This window comes from Exophiala xenobiotica, assembly GCF_000835505.1.
Source record: "Exophiala xenobiotica strain CBS 118157 unplaced genomic scaffold supercont1.2, whole genome shotgun sequence".
NCBI lineage: Eukaryota > Fungi > Ascomycota > Eurotiomycetes > Chaetothyriales > Herpotrichiellaceae > Exophiala > Exophiala xenobiotica.
In genome coordinates this window covers 539,898-556,504 of record NW_013562493.1, presented here as the reverse complement: position 1 = coordinate 556,504, position 16,607 = coordinate 539,898, and the positions used below count along the sequence as shown (strand labels likewise).

Below are 16,607 nucleotides of genomic sequence, written 5' to 3'. Positions count from 1 at the left end.
ACTTCCAATGGCAATGGATCACGCCGAGGAGCAAGTAGTGGCCAGGGACTCGGAGAAGGAGCGATCTGACAGGAGAGAGATCATAAACCTAGCTTGTCAACCTCGGTGTGGACGTGGGTGGTATTGAAATCGATGGACGTTTGGTGGCCGTGAAGTCTCAGATCGAAGAGGGCACCTGCAACTCTCTGGGCGTCCAAGCCGAACGCATGCTCTCGCTAGCAACTCAATGCCGCGGGCGGAAAGCAGGAACTTACCACGTCAAGCCGAGGACGATATGACAAAACCCTCCTTACCGTATCAGAGCTGGATACCATTTGGAGAGTACAGCAGCAACGGCACGCATCATGTGCTACGGCCAGGTGCCGTAGATCAGAAAAGCAACCAACAGCCTTGAGCTTCCGCCGCGGGAGGCGCATAGCAGGGTCGAGAAGGCCACCAGTTGGGCGCTCGCAAAGGCCCAACCAAAGGATGCCCTGGCATTGAGCCATCTTGTTGAGAAGAAGGAAAAATGAAAAGAGCCTTGCCTGACATGTTGCATAAATATATATACCTGGCTGGGCCAGTGATGGTAGTCCACGTGAAAGGATCAGCCAGGCTTGGGGTCGAGAATTGAACAGCGACGGTCGGAAGCACTCCCACGGAACAGCTGGGCCTGTGCACGGAAGCCTGGATGACACATGTTGTATCACAGTGTCCGAATTCGAACCATCATGGCGTGATATGCACCAGCAGAGTTGGGTGGATTGGTGAGCAATCGAAATCTGGCCCATCAAGCTTGGAGGCCAGTCAAGTTGAGAAGGCAACACGGGTTCTTGATGATGGCTGCAAAAAGAGATGGAACGAGGATGGTGATGGCTTATTATCAACAACAAACAGGAGGCCATCCAGGAATCAAAGCCTTGCTGGAAAGACAGGAAGGAAAGCGGAAGGAACTCCAGAGGATGAGAGGAGATACAAGTGACCCTCGGAGGCAGAAACAACCCCAGCAAAATGATTCGAAGGGATGGTCTCGAAGAGAAAAGGCGAGCGAGATTGAGATGAATAAAAGAATGAATCAAAGATGTCAGAATAAGAGATGAAAATGTGAAAAGAATTGTTGAAAAGGTCTTCATCATTTCATCACTTCAAGCTCTTGACTGATGCCAGTCGTTGAATTTGACGCACAGTCTTGCTGCATTCTGACTAGTCCAGTACGGAATTGTACCTCTCATCCAGCCTGTCAAGCCTGGGGGAGTCTCTCGCGTACAGCAATGTGGGTGTGGCACGCTCCGTAAACAGCTCTCCGACAGCATACATCAAATCACTCTTATGCGAGAGTCACAGAGAAACGGACACTCAACATCCACCACGTTGACCACCCTTACTCGTGTCACGGACAGAACCAGCGGCACCCTACTTACAACGACGATGTTGTTCTCAGAACCGAACCTCCTCGGGATGAGGATGGACGATCTCGATGGGGGCAACGGACTCCTCATGGCGATCACGTTAGTCTCTCCAGGAAGGCGTATTGTTCTCCCCAGGAAACGACAGCCGTGCTTTGAGAAGGTTCTTCAATCAGAGATGAAGATTTGAGGATCTCGCCACCAGGAATCGAGTCATTCTCCAAAGACTTTGTTTCACACGCGGTGCCCACGAATACCTTTTCCCACGGCGCGACTTCCAGCATTGAACCAATCAAGCCGAGTCAAGGTCCTCATCCAGTCCGCACTCGACTTGATAAATCGTGCAGGTTTTGTCATCTTCTTGCTTCGTAAAGGTCCCTCCTACCACGTTGCCATCTGAAAATGACAGAGGATGACGAGCAGCAGCCATGGATTTGCTCGCAGAACTTGAAACCATGGCCGTCAATGTCACAGAGGAAGAAGAGATGATCTCTGATGCAGACGTGCGGAGGTGGCAAAACCTATTCGGCCTCACTCGACTAGAGAGCTCCAAAGCCATCGAGACATACCATGGAGACTACTCACGAGCGAGGATCGCCGATGAGCACTGGGACGCAGTCAAATCAGAGCAGGAGGCCAAGGGCCACAACAGAGAGTCGTACGAGTATTCTCTCACCCAGACGCGCAAAGGCACCAAGTTGTTCTCAACACCCGTTGAACGAGGAAGCTTTATAGTCCAACTAGCCGGACCTCTCGACACCGCTGAAAGAATCCAAGAAGCTGCCGCACTCAGCCAAGTTCCGCCACTAGCCACTGGGTCTGGAGAAGACGGAGAGGCACAATTCTGCGAGATCGATGGCGCCGCAAAATTTCGACTCCTCGCTTGGCTAGCAAAGCACCACGGCGACTTCCATCCGACCATCGTCCGGCTCTCGAAGGCCAAGAAGGACCTTTGCTCGCATACTCAAGCACCAATGCTGGCAATGGAGCTCACCCTCCCACAACACCGACCATACCACGCCTCTTTCGAGCCAACGCCCCTGCCGGACCAATATCCCGTGTGGTATTTCTTCTACGGCACGTTGGCTGACCCCGCTGTTCTTTCTCAGCACTCAAATCTGGACACATCACCATCGTACATCCCAGCACACGTTGTCGGAGGCCGGGTACGAACTTGGGCGGGTAAATACAGGGCATTGACTGATGCGCCTGGGGAGAAAGTGGATGGAAGTGCTTTTCTCGTCGAGTCCCGGGACCAGGAGGACGCGTTGAGATTCTACGAGACTGACAAGTATGAAGTCGTGCGGTGCCACATTACAATGCAGACGGGAGTGGTGTGTGGACTTACTTTCCGCTTCAACGGCGCGGAACATGAGTTGGATTAGATGAAGAGCGCTCTTTTGAGATGTCTTTCGAGGCTGTTTTGAGGCTTCATTATACACTACCTAGGTATATTAGCAGGCGCAAAGCAGGCCTCCGCAAACACTTATGGAAGTATCCTGTACTTCGTGATCGAAAATCAAATCCATCAATCATTGTACCCACGGTGGCACGTAGTAATTCTATAATTCATCGACTCATAAAAAGGTTCGGCCGTAAGAAGTCGTACTGCATGCTTCCAACATCACCATCCACTTGCGGCAGCCGCATCGGTATAGCAATACCCGCGGACGAACCCATACTGTACCATCTCAAGAAACCCCAACCGCTCTCCAACAATTAACCCTACCTCCCACCAACCCGTCTTAGATTCCTTCATCTGCTCTCTCCCCGCCGAGGTACGCTCAGAACGAAGGCACGTTCCAAAAGTGTCTGCTGTGCACATGTCGTCGTTGCGCCGTCGACGCGCTCGTCGCGTTCGTCGTGCTCTTCAACTTGTACACGTTCAGTCTGCTCGAACCACCACAATACTCGGTCAGATCTCCGGCGCACAGCATCGAGCAGTCCGCACTATTCGCGGCAAGAGCGCCTCCGTTCGTGATGCCGATGTTATTGCAGTAGCACTCCCTGGAGTACTCAACACCTGCATAGCTGTAGCCCTTGGCATAGCATGCCGTCGCGCACATCTCGACGGTCATGTTGCTGCTTGAGGTGGAGTAGCTGCTCGAGCCACCCAGCGTGCGACCTGATGTGCCCTCGGTGTAACACCCGGAAAACATGTACTTGGCTGTGCCGCCGGTGACGGTCACCGAGATGGGACTGCCAGGCTCGACGTACAGGTCGTTCTTGAACAAGGATAAGGCATCTGGTCCTCCGCACATCTCGGTGGCGTTGCCGGAACAGCTCATGCTGCATTTACCTTCGGCTAGAGTCGTAGCGGACGTTGCGAGCGTGTTGCCGGTCCAGCATTCCGACGCGTATTCAATGCCGAAGTACTGATAGTTGCCTTTCAGCGCGGTCTGCGCACATAGCTCGAGCGTCATTTGCGAGCTGGTCGTTCTCGTCGAGAGTGTTCGTGAGTTGCCATTGTCCGAGTAGCAACTTATGTACGTCGCGCCACTGATTGAAGGTCCAGAAGAAGTCGACGTCTCTGTTGCGTTGCCAGTGATACTCCACACACTCAAGCGATCAGGGCCACCGCAGTACTCGGTCATATTTCCGGAGCAAACCATTGCGCAGTCGCTTTGGTTGGTTGTTGCTGCAGAAATCGAGTTGCCACAATAACATTCACTGGAATATTCGGTGCCAAATACCGAGTAACCCTGGTACTGGCAGTATGCGGCGCAGGTCGCTGTGCTCATTCCAGTCGAGTTCTTGGTGCTTGCACCCGAAAGGGCTCTCGCTCCGGTGCCGTCGATGTAGCATCCTTGGTAGGTTGCAGTCTTGCCAGACGCAAGGGAGACTGTGGTGGTGTTGGCGACTGGCTCAACTTTCTTCTGTCCATCGGTGTTGGGAAGATCGTTCAAGCTGGGCTGAGTAGAGCAGACACCTTGGGGAGCCGCTGCAGGGCCATAGGTCACTTCGTTGCATCCTGGAAGCTTGGGCAGGACTCCCCGGACTTGTTCGTCGACCAGCGAGGCCCGCTCCGGGCAGTTGACGCCGAAGTACTCATCCTGAGAAGCATTCAGGGGTGCACACTCTTCGATGACACCGCTCGGGTTGCCATTGATGCATTCAGCAACAGCCTCGGTGAGGACATCATTATCCCAGGCGTTCAAGAAGTCTAAGGTTAAAGCACGTTAGTCTTAGATTTCCTCAGTCTGGTCTTATACGGAATACTTACCGCCATGGAACCCGTAGCCAGTTGTATCACCGTTGGAAAATACAAATTGCCCACCATCGGAAGTGTCAAGCTCGTTCGGAAAGTAGTAAATCTCGAAGAAGAGATGCGGCAGGGGTTTCGGGTGGGTTGGTGGGCAAACACCGTTGTCGATCTGGGACATGTAGGCAACGTGTGACTGATCGGACTTGTAGAGGTTGATGCCGTCCCAGCAGCTTTGGAATTGGATCTGGGCTCGAAGGCCATCCGGGCAGTTTGTATTGTTCAAGTAAGGGGTTTCCTGCTGTGGGTTGTTGTAGTCAATGCACACGAAGCTGACTCTGTCCGAAACAGGTCTTGAACTATATGTCTTGTTGCCATAAGTCATGGTACTGTTGTCATATGACCGAGCCGTCGAGTCGCCAGAGACCATTTTGAAGCCATAGGGAAACGGGATAATGTTTGCACGGTCTTCACCTCTGCCAAGGTAGTAGACCACGGTTCCCTGGTTCGGAACGTCGATGAAAGAGCCATTTTTGTACTGGTAGTAGAGCAATGGAGTCCAGTAAGCACTCATGTCTTTTTGGATGGAACACGTGGTACAAGATGCTGCGGACAAACTATCGAAGTTGGAGGTAGTGTTGACATCTAGTCTGGGTCAGCATCGTATGGTCAGGGCCACAACAGCGTCAAGGTTCGTACTGATGGCTCCCGACAACAAGTGGGTGTGGCCTGAAATGGCGTTTGGGCTCAGAATGGGATCGATTCTGCCAACTTGAGAGATACCACAGTTCATGCGCCAGAAGGCATCGGCTGAGGCAAACCATGATGCAAGGCTGAGAGCCAAGGAGGAGGATATGCTGATCTTCATGGTGAATGATTGGTAGAAGGTGAAATTCGGTAGTGATTTCCGTCACATCGTCGTGGCGTAAGTAGAATTATATAGGCAATACGAGGTGTGCACATGGTTGAGCTATAGGGGTTGGGTGTGGTAGGTTCGGTTGCTGCCTGACAGCTCTTTGACAGCATAGGGCAATTACACTGACCTTCAACGGTGCAACTTTGCAAGCTTTGACAGGAAACATCCTGCGCTTGTTATAGCAAGCCGTTTTCAAAAGGAGGCGAATCAAGGTGAACAAGCACTGGAGCGTGGAAGCAGGAGGAACTCAGGACACCCGCACGCCGGTGTGCTCGAATATCTTTCAACGGGCTGGAGTGGTCCGGACGGCAGATTCGAAGAATATTTGGGTATTGCTATTGGCTGCTTCCTGCGATCCCGAATCTCACGTCGAAGCAAGCTGCAACCGTGCATAGGCAGTGTGCTTCGTGCCATAAGACCAGGCTCGAGCTCGAGCTCGAGCTCAAGCATCATGGACCGAGCCCCAAGCAAGCGTGTGGCATGAGCATGTGGTTTCCGCATGTGATGCCCGAAGATGTTGGCCGTCCTTATCGAGATTATCTCGGTCCGAGACGCCAACCATATCCACTGGCTTCATGCCGTCCTGTGAATGCTGCGAGGTGATGTTGATAGGAGTAGATGTATGGGAAGAGAGAAAGAAAGGAGAAAGCGCGAGACGCGACGAGGCTGACATGATAGACTTTTCCCAGCCTTGCAAGTTCTGATTGGCTGGTGATGACTCCCTGTCCCGATGTCGGATATCGTCGACCGATTCGCCGATCGAAGCCACGACTCCCAAGGTCAGTCAAACAACACCACAGCTTCAAGGCCTTGCATGTCGTTCCTTTCTACGATCTCGATCCATACTAGAACTCGACCAAACTCCAATCTCGGTTTCTGCGCGTGCTATAAACCATCCGGTTCTCCGAGAGGAATCTCCTGCCTGATACGACGTTCCGTGCGGCAGTGGTCACCTTGTCGACCTGGTCGGTCCATTGCAACACGGTCTCGGCTTCACCTTCCATCGCGACCTGTCAAGATGGAATCTTTCCTACACATCTACCATGCAAAGCGCGGCCTACTGTTATTCGAATATGCCAACAACTCCGCCTCACGCCCAAGCATCAACCCACAAAATCAGCCGCCCAACGTTCTCCTCTTCATCGGTGGCTTGTACGACACCTTCCGCAGTCCAGGATATGTGGACGACCTTGCTGCTCTATTCCCACGCAATGCGCCCAACCAAAAATGGCGGCTCATGCATGTCCAGCTATCTTCCGCAGGCAGGGCATTTGGCATGTTTGATCTGAACCGTGATGTAGGTATTTTTTTCGCTGTCAACTGCCGAATTATGGGCCTGTGTTCTAGAACTTGGTTGGAAGCACCACTGAGATCATGCCGCTACTGTCACTTTTCAGCCCCTGCACTCTAACTAACCTCTCCATGTCTAGGTCGAGGAAATCGGCTTCGCGATAAACTACATCCGTGAAACCATCACACGGTCCCCAACCACGCCCATCGTCATAATGGGTCACTCAACGGGCTGTCAAGATGTCCTGCACTATCTGTGCTCTTCGGTATCGCGGCCAACCATCTCCGGCGCAATCATGCAAGCGCCTGTCTCGGACCGCGAGGCAATCCTAGACGAAATCGAGGCGAAACCCAAGGCGAAAGAGTCCTACCAGACCGTCCTGTCCATCGCTGCATCAACCCCACTCGACAAGCACACCACCACGTTCCTACCCACGCACATCAGCACGCCCCTCATGGGGCCCGCGCCCGTGAGCATTGCGCGCTTTCTCAGCCTTGCGTCGCCAGACTCTCCCGCCAACCCTGCCTTGGATGATTATTTCTCGAGTGACCTATCCGACCAGCGGCTCCTGGACACGTTCGGCCGCATCGGCTCAGCAGAATTCTTACAGCCGTTGCAACCCAGAGCCCAGAAAAGCGTACTTGTCCTGGAGTCTGGTAGCGATGCCGCTGTCCCGGCATACATCAACAAAGACCAACTTCTCGCGCGCTGGAAGCACGCTATCGAATCAGGTTCCAGTGGTAAAGCGTCTTCCTCGTCACATTCCATGGTCGTTCCGAATGCCGTGCATGATATTGGAGGAACGTCCATCGAGGCGCGGACCGCTCGTCTGATCGATATGCGTGGCGCTGTGCTGCGGTACCTGGAAGATATGGTCGGCAATGTTGGCGACGACGGCGACCCTTCGAGTGCTTGGGCGATCTGGCATCACGATAAGAAGGAGATCGAAGCCGAGAAGGGGATAAATGGTGTGAAATTGTAGGGGAAGGAAAGGGACAGAAGTCCTAGTGGGACGCACCTGTTGACGGCCTGTCCGCATTGCAAATCTAAATTGGTCTAGCAGCTATATGAAGCGGCCGTGGAGGCGATACATGTTAGGAGCATCGGCGCTATAAGTCTCTCTTATCCTCGCGCGTGTGCACCTGGATTGCAAGAGCGGAGAGATCGCAGGTCTCGAGTCCGTTTTAGCCAGAGGAGCACAGGATTCTGGATGGGGCCAGGTGGTATTAAACCTCAAGGTGGCCTTGCCCATTCCAGTGGAAGTTGAGAAAAGGTCGAACGTTTGATGCCAGATGCCTCATCACAGACGGTGTTGTCTTGTCTTTGGCCATGGTCAGCCTTGGGTACATCGGTTGAGGTGAATACCAACAGGCAGACGGCCAGTCCTCCAAGGCCACAAAGGGTACTTAAGATATGTCTGAACCCTTGCACTCATGCTCATTGATTCGATGTGAACGAATTTATGCTCCCGTCCTAAGTCTACTGTTGTAAAGCCGTACTTAACTCCCTCCCGTTCTCTTCGGGTGGATCATCTCGAGGCATTTCCGCATTACTCTGGCCTGCTTGTTCTATGCCTTTGGCACCTTTGGCATTGGTAGTTCCTTGAATGACGGATGCTTCTGTTTATATTCTATCAACTTGTCCGGACGTACATGCCTGCCCGTCTGTTTCTAAAATATACCCCCCTCACCGCCATCACCGCTTTGTCAGTGAAGTTGCCCTCGACGATTACCCTGTGAAATCAATCCTTTCTGCCGCACCGACCACGCCGCGGTACTTTATCATTCATAGTCGGCGAATTATCCTCTGAATTGGACTGATGGTAGAGGCCTCGTGTCGCACTCTTGTTATGACCTCCGTGGTCTAGGCAGTTATGTGTGTCCGGGATTCCCCCTCGAAGGTAGGCCGATTTTGGTTGGCGGGCGGGGCCTCGTCTTCTACGACAGAGAAGGGGAATCCTGGGTAGAGCAGCAGGTGTGAGCAGACTCCTTGGCCCGGTGACTTTTTGCCACCTTCTAGGTAGGTATTTGATATTTGAAATTGATATTTTTGTGGGTGGTTCTGCGTCCAGTCAATTCCATCAGGGTTGCTGCTCTCTATTATCCATTACACCTGACTTCTCTTCCGAACCCTTTTTGGCAGCATCGGAGTCGGCCTCATCTCGTTCTCGCTCCTCCTCTTCCTGGATAGCCTTCTGCCTCGCTCTGATCTGCGACATCACCTCGTGCGCGTGCGCCGCATACTTGCACTTCAACCGGATCTGCTTACCGTACTTGTAAAACACGAACGGGAACGGCACACAAGCGGCCGCGAGGAACGCCGGGATCGAACTCGCCCAATGGATCCCAAGATTACGGTACATGTATGTTGTGAACAGTGGGAATACCGTAGCGAATAGAGATCGCAGGATCGCGTTCCCGGCCAGGACGCTTGCGGCGTATATCGTATATGCATCGATTAGGTAGTTGACACAAGCGAGGAAGGCGAGGACCATCCCAAACCCAAACGGTGCAGTCCCGATGATGCACACGATCCAATGAATGGATGGGGAATTCGTCCAGCTGAACCAGAACATCCCGATGGGTATTGCGATGGCCGCGATCAGGGCAGGGGGTAGACGAGCTTCGGGCGGAGCGTCGCCGTTGTACTGTTTGTCCAGACGCTGGTATCGTCGATTGTCGAAGAAGGCGTAGATAGTGCCGATGATCTGGCCACATGCAACACCTAGGAACGCCAGGCCGCTGATGCCTTGCGACCAGTGGCGGCCGTCGGCGAAGACAATCGGGAATGCTCCGAAGAGCATGAACAGAGTGCCGTACAGGATGGCCATCCAGATCGATATGAGCAGGACGATAGGTTCGAGGAACAGCAATGCCCACGGGCGTACGATGGCTTTCTTGAACGCCGCGGTAGGGGTAACCTTGCCCTGTCGGTGCTCAATAGCAGAGACGTAGACTTTTCCAGTTTGCTTGCTGAGGTTCTTTGCGCGGCGCATGAGGATGACAGGGGCGTACGTCTCGGGTACAAGGAGCGTTCCAAAGATCCAGAAGACGCCGCAGTAAAGAGCCATGACGCCTTCGACCCAACGCCAGCCCACGTTCTCGGCAATGAAGCCGCCAATGACAGGCCCTAAGGCAGGGCCAAGAAACGGCGCTGCTGCGAAGACAGTCATACCGAGACCACGTTGACTGGCTGGGAACATGTCTGCTATCACACCGCCAGCATTCGTCAGTGGAGAAGAGCCAAACGTCCCCGCGATGAAGCGGAAGACAGTCAGTGTGGCGATCGAATGCGCCCCGACAGCGGCTCCGTTGAACGTCGTGACCATTGCGAAGGTCCCGAAGAAGAGGATCTGACGGCCATAGAGCTCTGATAGGGGGCCCCAGATGGTAGGGCCAAAGCAGAAACCGAGGACGAAGAAAGACGTTCCCAGGGTTGCGATCTCCTCGCTACAACCGAATTCTTGCATAATTTGCGGTATGGCGGCGGAGTAAGCTGAGGCGACCAGGGATACAGCCAAAGTGGCCAGGGCCACAATCAGCGTGATGAACCATTTCTTCCAATCTGGCCATTCCATTGGATTGCGACGGTCGAACGGAATGTACTCGACGAGGTAAGGGTCTTCAGCCGTGCCCGACCCTTTGTAGTGGTAGTTGAGCACATCGTCGGTGATCCCTGATTGACTGATGACCATGCGCCAATGGGAAAGGGTCTTGCGGGAAGCACGTTTCTGGCCCTCGACGTCGTTGGTGTCGCCCACGCTTGAAAGCGTGGAAGTTGAGGCACTTGGAGGTGAGTCCGGCATTTCTACTTGTGCTGGAAAATGGCGACCTCAAGAAAGACAGGAAAAGCAATGGGGATCAATGGTCGATCCAGGTCATGTCTGGAACTGGGAGCAACGGTGAGGACGTAGCCTACCTTCAGATGCTTTTATGAACTTCATATCTCCGGGCGGCAGTGTGGTGGTGGTTGAGCCGGTGGGTGAAAATGAAAATAGTCCGCTATTCGGCCCATGACAAACGGCGAGATCGTGGTACCCAAGAACTGTCTGACAATCATTTTTAGGGGATTTCCCGATCATCTTTGCTGGAGTTGGTCTTGAAATGACTGTCACAAGCAAATGAAGTACAGATTCGGACTATCCGTGGGAGATGATGTCGCGTTTGATGGGGTGCCGCTTATCCGTGTTCCAGGGGCTGTTCCGAGTCCAGGGACCAGTCAAAGCACCTGAGCATCACCGCTTGACGTTACTAATCGAGTTCATAACGATACACCTGCCTAGCTTGTGCTGAAGCATAACGTTTGATGCGCCCATGGACTCAGAGCATATGGGTGCCACGCCAGCAAAGAGATCGGAATCTCGAGCTTCATTTCCTAGCCCATCATAGCCTGAACCGCGATTAGCTGATCGCAATTTGGGTCATCATTGCGCCGTCCACCTGACAGTGGGATCACTAATATATCGTCGCTTGTGACAATCCATGCGAAATGAGGCTCCCACCTCGATCACAGCCTGATAGCCCCTGGGTAGGTCACGGGCTAGCGGTTGACGGATTCCATGTCAGCATGGTTGACGAGGCTTTGCCCCAGCTACACAATCATCCAGCTGACATATCAAAGGTGGAATTGAAATGCAGCTGCTGGAGAAAGTATAGGTGCTTTATTGTCTCTATGGACGCCTTAATCTTGCCACTACCGGGAACTTCAGGCAATCTCATCATGAGGCTTCTCCATATTTGCCTGGCGTCCATTCCATATTCCTCGCGAAGCATGCGACACGTTGATTGCAACTCCCTTGCGTCAATTGATGATATAGCCACCGTCTACCACCAATGCATGCCCCTGAATGAAGCTGGCTCGGTTTGAGCAGAGAAACAATGCTGCATCTGCAATTTCCTCTGGCTTGCCCATTCGTCCCATTGGGGCAATGTTGATTGCTGGTTGTAATCGATCGATGGTGGCTTGGTCAGATGCGGTCATGGGCGTCTCAATGACGCCTGGACAAACACAGTTGATTCTGATATGGTCTCGCGAATAATCGATTGCATCGCATCGAGTCATCGAGATGACCGCGGCCTTGGATCCGCAATAATGAGCTGAAGGATTTATCAGTGCAATGTTCCGCGGGGAATCTTCAAGAAAAATCGCACGCCAGACGCAAAATCAGATGTTGTGCAGATGGGCGACTTACCAGCAGCTGCTCTGCCGACAATCCCTAGCTGGCTTGCTATATTGACAATGGCACCTCGTTGCGGCGGTCTGCCGCTGTCATCACTGACAGGAAGATCTTGCTTGACCATTTGCTTTAATTCAGCACGGGATGAAAGCCAACAGCCACGGTAGTTGATGCCGTTGATCCGATCGAATTCAGCAGTGTCCATTTCATGCGACCTCAGAGCTTGGCCGAGGACACCAGCACAATTGACAGCATAGTCGATCGAGCCGAACTTGTCGACCACATTTTTCATAAAGTTGTCGACGAACTCTTCCACAGAAATGTCACCGGCTTCCGACCAGACCTCAACGTCAGGCCATTTTGAGGCGATAGAATCTTTCGTCCTCTCTAGCAAGTCAGCATTGCGATCAGTAATGGCAATTCTTTTGCATCCAGCTTCTGCAAATGCGCGGGCCGTGGCAGCACCAATACCTGGTAGGAGGACCATCAGCAGCTGTTCTGACTTCCTTGAAACCAAGACTTACCAGTGCCAGCAGCACCCGTGACAACGGCAACACCTGGGTATGAGTATAGCGTCATCATATCGTGGCTTGTGAAGCAGGGTCTTGAATGGGTTTGTTCAAAGAGCTGTGCGTTAGCGTCATCCTGCGTGCTTTCATCATTTGTACTACCGAGTAGCTCTTGAACAACCTCGGGCAACAGACGCGACAAGACGGACCCCGCCGTTGTCGGAGCTTTTAACCGCTCCACAGAAATGTGATGTCTTGGAAGCCATGAAGTCTGGGTCTCTGAGGGGATGGAAAGAATTTGCGACATCTGGGAGCAGCCGAATAAGAGCGGTAATACTCGTACCGAGACTTGTACAAAGAGCATGTGATGGGGGCGTCAGCAAGTGAATACTCTCTCGCCATGGATCGCTAGTTGCAGTCGGAATACAGTAGATTTGACACTATTTAGGTATTTGCAGAAAGGAATGCAGACACTTAAGGTACCTAGGTGGCAGCCGGCAGATAGCTCGACATGTGCTCGATTCTTTCTGCGCCTGGGCGGCCATTCCAACGTGTGCAGGTACATATCGGTAGCCGTACCTAACCCAACCTAGGTGCGCCCAGCTCGCCCAGGCCCATGATGTGGCCGGTACGTAGACTCATCCTGCCCAAGCCTCACTAGGCTTCAGGTAGCTGCAGATCTAACTAAACCGTACGGGGTTACGGGCTGTCAAAGATTTTGGTGGCTGTCTAAGCCCCGTCGTGGCCTCGACACCCTTGGTAAACTGAGCGTCATTTTATTACACTGCACAACTGCGACCGCCCATTCATCCTCCAAAGTTCTTGATTCTCATTCAACGCCACATCTCGACTTCGTTTGTTCCATTGTCGGCACGTAGCCATGCCATCCATCCCTAAACATCTGTCAGGCATTCGAGCCATTCATCTGTTTTCTGACACTTGACCATGATCCTGTCGACCCGTCTATCCTAGATCCGAGTGATCCACAGGTCACATCCTGACCAGTCCATCTGATCCGAGCTCGAAAGACCTCTCTTACCTTTCAAGACCGAGTACCGTCGAAAAGATGGCCCCTCAATGGGTGCCTCAATGGGTGTTATCCTTCTGGGGGTTCTGCAAACGCAACATCATCCCAGATGTCTTCATCAAGAGGAGGCTGAATTTTATCACTGTGCATTATCTATACTTGATTGGAATGGCACTTCTGGTGTCGGTCCTCATCTTTGTGCAGGGTGGTATGGCATACATTGACGCTTTGTTTTTCGCCTCTGGCGCCTGTACACAAAGTGGACTCAACACCATCGATGTGAACCTCATCCATAGCGGTCAACAGGCCATGCTATATACGGCGGCCATGTTCTGCAATCCCATCGTCATCCACTCGGCCGTGGTCTTTGCCCGACTTTATTGGTTTGAGAAGAGATTCAAAGATGTTGTCCGAAATTCCAATCTTCTGCGCCGGACGAAGTCACGGACAAGAACAAATACTTACGTCAAGGAGGACCCTGAGGCAGGCAGGGACGGTTCAGGCGTGAGAGGGCAGGCTATTCAAGTTCTGCGCAATACCGGCCACAGTGATAGTCTTCCTGTGGTTGAAAAATCGGAGGGTGATAATGAAGCCAACGGAAAGGTTATTGACTCCTCGAATAGCTCTAAGAAGGATAGTGACGACGTGGGAGGACCGCCCCAGGACAATGACTTGCATCTGCGGCACACACGGTCGACAGACGATGTTCGCCTTCCTCAGCATTTCAGCCCTGAACAACATATCAGATTCCTCGAGAATCAGCGCAATCCCAGAGACACGACTGCGCTCAGAATCCCAAGTCCGAGAGAGTTTGAACTTGGAGGTCGACCGGAAAATGTGAGCGACGGTATCGACAACAAGTTACAGCGTCAGGTTACGAGCGATCCGGATCTACCGAGGGCAGCCCAGAAATCTAACAACGAACTTGACATTAGTGTCGAAGGTGGAGGGCCCACACACATTACAATCAACGAACCACGTTTTATTCGAGAGCGTGCAGACAGAAGTACCACATTTCCAAGGCTCAACACTCGACAGTCTACCCAGCCACAGGAAACGTATGACCCGTCTGCACCTGCATCGAACCTTAAGAGGGGGAGATCCATGACGTTCCGCTCACTCCAACGCAGCAACACAGCTCGGACCATGGAGCCAGCACCATATTTAAGCTGGGAGCCAACTATTGGAAGGAATTCCTTCTTCATCGGATTGACAGAAGAGCAAAGAGAAGAGCTGGGTGGCATCGAGTATCGTGCCTTGAAGACACTGGCTTTGATACTCGTCGGCTACTTTCTTGCCTTTCATTTGCTCGGTATCATTTGCATTGTCCCGTGGATCCTGCATACATCCAGGTACGGACGTAAGGTGACCGAGCAGGGACAAGGCCGGGTTTGGTGGGGATTTTTTACCGCAGCATCGGCCTTCAATGATCTGGGGTTCACGCTCACCAACAACTCCATGATATCCTTTGGCGGCGCCATTTTCCTGCTGCTCCTGATGACTTTTTTGATTGTTATTGGCAATACGGGGTTCCCATGCATGCTGCGGTTTGTCATCTGGGTGTTTTCCAAATGTGTGCCCTACGGTGGGCCTCTATGGGATGAACTTCAATTCCTCCTCGATCACCCTCGTCGGTGCTTCACGCTGCTTTTTCCTCGAAACGCAACTTGGTGGCTGTTCGCCATTTTGGTCATTCTAAATGGCGTCGACCTCATCTTCTTCATCATTCTTGACCTCAATGACCCTGTTATCGAACAGATTCCAGCTGGCATACGTCTGGTTGATGGGTTGTTTCAAGCGTCGTCCACCCGCACGGCCGGCTTCTCTGTGGTCAACCTCGCCGAACTCCATCCTGCAATCCAGGTCAGCTACCTCATCATGATGTATATCTCAGTTTTTCCCATCGCCATATCGATGCGTCGGACCAACGTGTACGAGGAGAAAAGCTTGGGAATTTACGACCCCGGCGATGAAGATGAGGAGGGCAAGGAGCCCAGCTATGTCGGAGCCCACTTGCGAAAGCAGCTTTCCTTTGACTTGTGGTACATTTTCCTGGGCTTGTTCATTATCGCCATTGTTGAAGGTGGGCGTTTGCAAAACACCAATGAGTATGCCTTCACGTTATTTGCGGTCCTCTTTGAGATTGTCTCGGCATATGGAACTGTTGGCTTGTCTATGGGCTATCCCACCATAAATGCCTCCTTTTCTGCCGAGTTCCATACATTGTCCAAACTGGTCATTATCGCCATGCAGATTCGTGGACGGCACCGTGGTCTTCCATACGAGTTGGATCGAGCTGTCATGCTCCCATCAGAATCTCTGCAGGCGAAAGAAGCGAAAGAAGCCGAACGCGTGCTGCGACGAAGAAGATCATCTCTTGGAGCCATGTCTACGACGTCAGCTGTGGACGGCAATATGGAAGGACGGCGGTTCCGTCCCGAAACCGGACTTTCCACCGCTTTGCATCTGGGGCATCGCGATGGTCACGGGCCGCGGCCGCGAGGCAATACCAATGCAACTGGTGGAAGTGATCAGGATGGACATTTGCCCAGCGTTCGACGCGGTGTGGGCATGGCGTTGTTCAAACTCGCCAATGAAGTAGACTCGATCAAGGAGGAGGTCCCGGGCCATGATCGGTCGTGAGAAAGAACTATGATCGCATCTTGTTAATGATGATTTTCGGCATACTGAGAAGAATTCGAGCGAAGGCGCAGGAGGTTTGTTTTTTCCATGTCCTGCGAAAGACACATCATTTTGGTGGAAAAGGAACCTGTACATGAAGTCATGATCGGACCAGGCCTGTGGTGTCAATGCAGGTGTAAGTCAATGATATAGATTGATGATTCTGTACGGAGTACTACACTTCAAGCTGACCTGGTATGCTGGCTGTGTGTACGGAGTAGGTGTGTCACCTAGTGTGTGTACTTCGTACGGGATACTGTGTAAGATATTTGGAAGCTGCTGCGCCTCACACCGGACAAGAGAAGGCCGCCCCCTGACGGAAGTTGCAGAGGGCCACGAGGGCATACTGTACTCCGCACGGGCACTCTTGCATCATTCGACGTCTTTGCAGCTGATGTTTCATTCCAAGAAATGCCAAG

The 16,607-nt window shown here is 52.5% G+C and overlaps 6 protein-coding genes across 7 annotated transcripts; 3 read left to right on the top strand and 3 right to left on the bottom strand.

The window, feature by feature from the left end:
* Positions 1-1,813: 1,813 nt before the first annotated feature.
* On the top strand, positions 1,814-2,770 carry PV05_02386 (uncharacterized protein; the record flags this gene model as incomplete). Its single annotated transcript, XM_013462959.1, has 1 exon — positions 1,814-2,770. One exon carries the CDS (start codon positions 1,814-1,816, stop codon positions 2,768-2,770), a length of 957 nt encoding a protein of 318 aa, XP_013318413.1.
* Positions 2,771-2,804: 34 nt separating this feature from the next.
* On the bottom strand, positions 2,805-5,477 carry PV05_02385. 2 transcript variants are annotated; one of them, XM_013462958.1, is made up of 3 exons: positions 5,287-5,477; positions 4,609-5,232; positions 2,805-4,548 (listed from the first exon to the last, which is right to left on the bottom strand). In XM_013462958.1, exons 1-3 carry the CDS (start codon positions 5,453-5,455, stop codon positions 3,170-3,172), a joined length of 2,172 nt encoding a protein of 723 aa, XP_013318412.1. In that variant the 5' UTR covers positions 5,456-5,477; the 3' UTR covers positions 2,805-3,169. The 2 variants fall into 2 exon arrangements, with proteins under 2 accessions (XP_013318412.1, XP_013318411.1); XM_013462957.1 differs by having other exon boundaries at positions 4,609-5,477.
* An 821-nt stretch (positions 5,478-6,298) lies between these two features.
* Positions 6,299-8,244, top strand: PV05_02384 (uncharacterized protein). Its single transcript, XM_013462956.1, has 2 exons — positions 6,299-6,800; positions 6,934-8,244. Exons 1-2 carry the CDS (start codon positions 6,318-6,320, stop codon positions 7,774-7,776), a joined length of 1,326 nt encoding a protein of 441 aa, XP_013318410.1. The 5' UTR covers positions 6,299-6,317; the 3' UTR covers positions 7,777-8,244.
* A 38-nt stretch (positions 8,245-8,282) lies between these two features.
* PV05_02383 (uncharacterized protein) lies at positions 8,283-10,742 on the bottom strand. Its single transcript, XM_013462955.1, has one exon. The coding sequence runs from the start codon at positions 10,597-10,599 to the stop codon at positions 8,875-8,877; it is 1,725 nt and encodes a 574-aa protein (XP_013318409.1). The 5' UTR covers positions 10,600-10,742; the 3' UTR covers positions 8,283-8,874.
* A 440-nt stretch (positions 10,743-11,182) lies between these two features.
* PV05_02382 (uncharacterized protein) lies at positions 11,183-12,898 on the bottom strand. Its single transcript, XM_013462954.1, has 3 exons — positions 12,495-12,898; positions 11,986-12,441; positions 11,183-11,890 (listed from the first exon to the last, which is right to left on the bottom strand). Exons 1-3 carry the CDS (start codon positions 12,841-12,843, stop codon positions 11,595-11,597), a joined length of 1,101 nt encoding a protein of 366 aa, XP_013318408.1. The 5' UTR covers positions 12,844-12,898; the 3' UTR covers positions 11,183-11,594.
* A 355-nt stretch (positions 12,899-13,253) lies between these two features.
* On the top strand, positions 13,254-16,597 carry PV05_02381 (uncharacterized protein). Its single transcript, XM_013462953.1, has one exon. It carries the CDS (start codon positions 13,546-13,548, stop codon positions 16,147-16,149), a length of 2,604 nt encoding a protein of 867 aa, XP_013318407.1. The 5' UTR covers positions 13,254-13,545; the 3' UTR covers positions 16,150-16,597.
* The last annotated feature ends 10 nt before the right edge of the window (positions 16,598-16,607 follow it).